The following is a 7,446-nucleotide window of genomic DNA, read 5'->3' as shown; positions in this document are numbered from 1 at the left end:
TTCGTGAAATACTAGAAATAGGATAGTGATTCTCCATACATATATTGTTACTAGATTATATTTAATTTTTAGAAAACATGTTCATAAAACATTTATTTAGATATAATTTTGAGAAGAAAAATTAATAATTATTTCTTGTCATACAACGGTCATTCAGCTTGTTGGTTATAGAGTAGTCTAAGAGTTTTTACATTTTGAAAATGATCTTGTGTTGATAAAGGAATTTCTATAACTAGATATAAAATACACGGAACCTTATTTAAGAGCAGTAAAAATGTACAAACTATTTAGTTTTGTTTTTCTTTTAATAAACAACAAGGAGCTCTCTTTCGTGATATAATCACATATGAAAAAAAAAGGTAAAATGAATTTGAAGAGATCGGCGCAATTTTCATAGCTCAGTAAATAGTGGTCTTCATATTATTTCCATGTGAGAAGAAGACATGCATCGATATAGTTTATCGTTTGCTTAAATCACTTAAAGTTTTTGTGCTTTTATTACAAAACAGCAATTTAGACCAGAATGATAACAAATATATGTATTGCTACCACAACAGAAAAATCTCCAAGGCTAATCAGTTGTTCTTTAGAGCTATCCATTCACATTAAAATGCTTTTCTTGTGACACTTATGAGGACTTGTTTTGTAGAAAACTATCAACTATATTTACGCATTGTTTTATTAGTGTTTTTGACTGCAGTATAATTCGTAAGGTGTTAAGCTGTTTCAGCCAAACTTCACACATATATTTACATGAAATCATTGCAATTCTAGATGAAACAAACCTACCGAGGACAAAGGAAAGCCAACTCACTCCTAATTCCATGTTTATATATATATATAACTATTAGAAGATATGTACCATCGAATTATTATCATATTACACTTTCACGTGTTGAACGTCTTCTTACGACATGCAAATTTCTACGTCAGTGAAATTTTTTAAAACTCTGGTTTGACTGTTTTTAAACACAAAGCTATACAGTGACATTAGTGGAATACTTTTAGTTATACACAATCATTATTGTAAAATACCCTGCGAAGGTCAGTACATTTTTATTTCAGTCATCTTTTAAACACACTAATATGTCTTGGATCACTTTATTAAGTAATTAAAAGAACATATATGATTAAAAAATTACACTTTCTTGGTGCTTCAACATTTTTACACTAACAATTATTCGTTATATACTTTCAGACAAAACATTTCAGTTAAAAATGAATTATTAATTGTCCGCATGGCATGTTTTTTAAATACATGATAAACGAAATATAATTAATTAAATTAACAACATCATCGATCTTTAACGTAGCCATGGCCTGACTGAAACTGTTTAATTTTTACTTAAATTAGAAATTGCTGCGATATTTAGGATTAAACCAGCGCCCATAATATGCAAAAGAACAAAACACATTTTCTGCACATAGTCACACACACACACGTACAAAAAAAAAATATTCTTTAAGGAATAATATATCAATAGTTAAAAATTATTTGCCTATAATCACAGTCTTTCGCTAAAACGTGTTTATAGTTTTTTTAAAAAAAGCAAACACTAGCAGTGACCCGTAAAGTATTTGTGGTCAAATTAGTATCTTTATTGTAACAGTACTTCTTTAAATAAAGGATTTCTATATAATACAAAAGAATTCTAATAGCAGACACTGAAATATATAAGTGCATCTTAGGCCTAACGTCAGTTAAGCCTTTATTAAGTACAGCCTATATTCGATAAGGAGATAAATTAATACAGAAACTTGTGTACGTTTTTTGCTTTGGTCTAGTTAAGGCTCAACTTTACCGTACTTAATACTAACAATACATAAACGTATAATGTTATTCTACGAAAAAAAAGAAAAGAAAATTTCCTGACAGGAAATTATTTTTAAAAGATAAAACTTTCCTCAACTGGGGTGTTCAGGAATACTGTTATCCCCCTTCTACGACCTAACTTTAGATCTTCTTTAAAACTCTAATAAGCTTTTAGTATGTTGCTGTACACAATGTCTACTGCGGTATATTTACATCAGTTGAAATGAAAGTGCGCGTGCATGCGCAATTAGATATTTTCAAGCAAGCATAAATGCTTGAAAAATATCACAAAGTATAACAGAAACAGATAAGACGTGAGAATATCATCAACTCACCTTCACAAGATGGACAGCATTCACCAGGTGGCGGGGGATGAGGATTACGGCATGGAACGTGGCAGTAATTCTTAGCTTCTGTGAGCACCCCAGACTGACAATAACAATGAGAACAATTTTACTGGTAAATATAGCATGGAAATAAAAGGTTGATTTATTGATGGGGTACAATACATTAATCATATTCTAATAACTTCAAATGGCTAGAAATATTATGTGATAAATGTTGGCTCAAGGCTGGAAAAACATGTGTTTCCCCTCATAATACTAAGATGAATTTAAACTGTATGAATATTTATATGTATATGAAAGAAATCATCACAAACATAAAAACATGTGTTTCCCCTCATAATTCTAAGATGAATTTAAACTGTAGGAATGTTTATATGAATATGAAAGAAATCATCACAAACATAAAAACATGTGTTTTCTCTTATTGAATTATATTTGAAGTCTTAAAGCAAATTTGAAATCTCTATATGTTGTTGGTGTAACTATAATTCACCTAATCATAACAGGCTGAAGAACTGGAAGATGAACATCTGATAGCAGCTTTAGCTGTAATGCTCCTGTTTTCAGAGATGTGGTATAAAAGGTGCAACTCAGGCTAGATCGGTACTCGGTAAGTTACTGAGATGTTGTGTCAATTGTGGACAACTTAAAATACTATTTGTGGTAACCTATGAGATCTATCAACCACATCGTAATAAGTTACTGAGATGTTGTGTCAATTGTGGACAACTTAAAATACTATTTGTGGTAACCTATGAGATCTATCAACCACATCGTAATAAGTTACTGAGATGTTGTGTCAATTGTGGACAACTTAAAATACTATTTGTGGTAACCTATGAGATCTATCAACCACATCGTAAATATATAACTAAATCTAACGACTGTGATTTGAAAATAAATTTACAGCGTTGCACTGTGAGTAGTTACAACGTCTCAGTTTCAGTTGTTGAATGTTTTATATGATTTATATTAACTTCGCAGAAATACATTACTTGACCTTTGTTTTAACGCTGCACCTGGAAATTTAGAACCTTATGTTTTTAACGCAGTTTTATGTCTACATCAAAAACTTTCTGTCCAAAAAGTATTTGTTTAAAGCATAACAATATGTATAAGCAGTAATTTTAACTTAAAACAAATAAATTTGTGGTTATTTACGACGATCACATTCAGCTGCCTTGAGGTCAGCCATTGTTCAAAACACTAATTACATCTACCAGAGATATATTTTAAGTTTGGGGCTATAAAAAAGGGAACAATCCAACATTTTCACAAGCGTTTAATCGTAAAATTACCGATGGAAATCCATGTGAGCCTTATCTTTTTTTTAACACATTTTATCTTACATTTATGCACCAAATTGCTTGTAGATCTACGACATGGTCCCTAATAACATCAAAAAATGCAACAAAACTACCATTAATGTTGCAAATAATTTCACTAATTTCTGCTAGACGTCCTGTATGCATTTTACATAGAAAATGGGTGTTTTCAAGAAATTTTGTTGGTCAGTTGTTTTTTTTTCGCTTAGTGTTACAACGGGAAAAACATAATATGGTGAAGGATATAATAACAAGTCGGTAATTTTAAAGTTAAACACCTGAAGATAGGAAACCCTACCAATAATTGATATTAATAACATGTATACTGACGTCATCAACAAAGTTCTAGCAGAATGTTTTGTTTCACAAATGATTTGCTGCTGATTGGTTGATTGGGGTGGGAGGTGGCAAACAGTTCAAATCCGTAAGAATATTTCTGTGTACACATTTGCAAATGATATAGCTGGAACTTCTACATTTTATCACAGTGATTTTATTTTACTTGGGAATATGAAGCGACTTGGTTTATAAAAGGAGGGTAAAATGAAAACAAAACTGACAGTAGTAATAACCCATACATATTGTCTTCAGACACAAAAAATCTTACTGTAACTTTACTTCTTTTAACCGATTTGGAAACGAGTTTTGTTATGTAAGATTTTATCGTCACAATAATAATGGCGTTAAAACATTAAACAGGAACTTTACTTGTCTACCAAACCATATGATCACCAAGTCAGATCACAGTTGCTTGTGTTTGTATGTATACAAGACCTCACTTGCGTTTGGTTAGGCCCACGTCTTCCTGATGTCTCCCATGTTATACACTAGTCTAGTGAGTGTATCTTGTGTACCTCTGAAGGCATGCTATCTTATTATATATTGAATTTTACTGTTTGTGTCAGATTGACATAAGGACTTTACATCTCTTAAAATCTCTTTACTGATACCAAGAACTCGCTGTATTTGCTTACGTACGTTGAAAAATAGCGCCACTAGTGGGAAGCTTTTTATCGCCACATATTTCTCATTTCTATTTCTCTATACAAATACAAATTACACAGATTAGTATACTAATGGGTATAAAAACCCATTGTGTTTCACTTTGGATTATTTATAAACAATTCTTTATATTATATTATTTATACGGTTATTTATTAATATTATTTATATTTACTAAATCACCGAAGTATTATTTGAATTAACTGTCTTAGAAGTTTCGTGCAAATCTGCACAAGAACTATCTGCGTATAACCGTCCCTTTTTCTGAACTGACAGACCAGAGGGGAAGAAGGCAGTTAGTCAACAGCACTCACCGAAATCTTGAGCTATTTTAGTCTGACTGGATAATGGGATTCGACCGTCATTCTTACAGTGTACCCCTCCCCCCGGGTTCAAATCTGTGGAGTGAGAGCAATGAACCCTCAGATTCACAGTTAGGGCAAGTTATGCACTGAGCAACGCCCAGCCCATGATTTAAAGTAAAATACCCATTAAAGACGACTCATGAATGTAAAATCGTGAGAAACACATAGTACGTCTTTTTAATCTGTTTTGTCACTAATACCTATTTCATTATTATGTACAAAACTTTGTTCTAACCTATATTTCTGTAAACTATTTAAACAAAAGAAAGATTTAATCACCTTATAAAATTCGAACAGTAAATGGAAAATAATTACCTCACATGAAAATGTCCTGCAAGGATCAATAGAATCAGTCCAAATAGTCCCACTTTCGTGCTTTGTACCATTGAAAAAGCAGTCTGAAAAATATTAAATTAATTTTACCGCCTATATATCGTTGAAGTATCTACTGTTAATCTTATATACATATATATTTGTTTAGCAAAACAGTACTGAAAACTTAGTATACTCTAATATTATAGTTTTAAAGTTAGGATTCTTAATACTAGAGTTTTTGAGCAAAAACGTATTGATTAAAACTGACACCTTTACAAATAGATCATAATAAGGTAATTTTACTGAATCTTTCATCCTAAACATCACAGTTCTTTGTGAAAACTATATAAAACTATCATTCTAACGATCAACAACTCTTTATTTAATTATATAAGACATACACTATAAGAATCAAAGATTATCTGTAAGAAACTAACATCATGAGATTCAACAGGTCTTTATGTAACTATACGATACTGACACCTTAATAATCAACAAGTGTTTTCATACGACTAAATGAAACTAACATCCTGAGAATCAACAGGTCTTTATGTAACTATATGATACTGACACCTTAATAATCAACAAGTGTCTTCATACGACTAAATGAAACTAGCATCCTGAGAATCAACAGGTCTTTATGTAACTATATGATACTGACACCTTAATAATCAACAAGTGTTTTCATACGACTAAATGAAACTAACATCCTAAGAATCAACATGTCTTTATGGAACTAAATAAAACTGACATCATAAAAATAAAAAAGTCTTGATGCGACTAAATGAAATCAACATCATAATAATCAGTAGATATATTTATATTGAAAATGACATTCGTTAAAACTGATAGATTTTAAGCGAATAGTATTGAAACTGACAAAATTACGATTGGAGGTTTTGGCTTAAAAATATTAAAACTCATTTAAAAAAGTATAGTAATAATATAGAATTTGGCACGCCTTAAATAAAAGGTTGTAGTAGAGTAGCTATATCGACATAATCTCTAAGTTTGTAAAGTTGTGTTGGCACCTACAAACTCCACCACTGTTGGGGTATTCAATCATTATGTATATCTTTGTGTACGTTGGTATGACAATTCAGTCACTATGCAGTCCAATTTGAGGGCTTCAAGTAAATACAATTGAAGTCCGTCCGCAGAATGTTTGAAAGGAGGGGGTCTAATTTGTGAGATCAAAAGCCAACACATAATGTGCGAAGCATGCTAATGCTACGAGGGTCTGGGGGTATGCCCCCAGAAACCTAATGTAAAGAATCCGGGCTACAGAACCTGACAGTAACAATACGGCTTCGGAATTCCAATTAGCAAGTGTCAACAGAAGCCATTGTATACGACTATTTCAAGCCATAAAATGCTAATGTTTCATCAGAAGAATGTTGACTATGTATAAAACATTAAATACTAAAAGCAGCTGCGCTATAACTATATAAGGATAATTTTTGCATCACAAAAATAGGGGGTTCTGCTGAACCCCCACCTGTGTACGTGCGTGTAATTAGTTTGATTACAGGATATGTTTACTGGCCACGTGGTGGAGTTTGAGAATTCCATAACAGTGTATAACTCATACTGAGATAATTAAAGATTGTTTCTGGATGTTTCCAGTGTGCTATTTTTGTACAGGGTTTACATTTCTATCACGAGGTGGTCGTCCCCTGTTGAATGTATTTAATTATTGAGTGGCAGAACATTTTACAAGTATCAACTTTCACTTACTATAGAAACAGGCATTCATTTGTGCTCAGTTCACATATTATTTTGAGTCTGACTTGTGTAGCCTTTTTCTTACTAACCAGCCCAAGTTACTTATTTATTCAAAGTTGGTTATGACATCTAAAAATTTGCTAGAATGTATACCTATCTCATAGTTCAAAATGTTTATGAAATATCCTTGGTTTACAAACTATGTTTTACTCACCTTTACATAGATCACAATAAACTACGCTTTACTCACCTTTACATAGATCACAACAAACTACACTTTACTCACCTTTACATACATCACAACAAACTACGCTTTACTCACCTTTACATACATTACAACAAACTACGCTTTAGTCACCTTTACATACACCGCAACAAACTACGCTTTACTCACCTTTACATACATCACAACAAACTACGCTTTACTCACCTTTACATACATTACAACAAACTACGCTTTAGTCACCTTTACATACATCACAACAAACTTCGCTTTACTCACCTTTACATACATCACAACAAACTACGCTTTACTCACCTTTACATAAATTACA

At 31.9% G+C, this 7,446-nt stretch overlaps 1 protein-coding gene across 1 annotated transcript in view; it reads right to left on the bottom strand.

Annotated features, from left to right (window-relative positions):
- Positions 1 to 7,446, bottom strand: part of LOC111089307 (BMP-binding endothelial regulator protein-like) — a gene marked incomplete at both ends in the record, with an annotated part of 22,029 nt that overhangs the window by 13,017 nt on the left and 1,566 nt on the right. Inside the window, 2 exons of the mRNA XM_022401571.1 lie at positions 2,149 to 2,242; positions 5,168 to 5,250. Of these exons, the coding sequence (XP_022257279.1) occupies positions 2,149 to 2,242; positions 5,168 to 5,250 (177 nt within the window). The remainder of the gene's footprint in view (positions 1 to 2,148; positions 2,243 to 5,167; positions 5,251 to 7,446) is intronic.

The sequence above is a fragment of the Limulus polyphemus genome, unplaced genomic scaffold (genome assembly GCF_000517525.1).
Source record: "Limulus polyphemus unplaced genomic scaffold, Limulus_polyphemus-2.1.2 Scaffold5848, whole genome shotgun sequence".
Lineage (NCBI taxonomy): Eukaryota > Metazoa > Arthropoda > Merostomata > Xiphosura > Limulidae > Limulus > Limulus polyphemus.
Note: the sequence above shows the minus strand (reverse complement) of the source record. Positions and strands in the feature narration are given on the sequence as shown.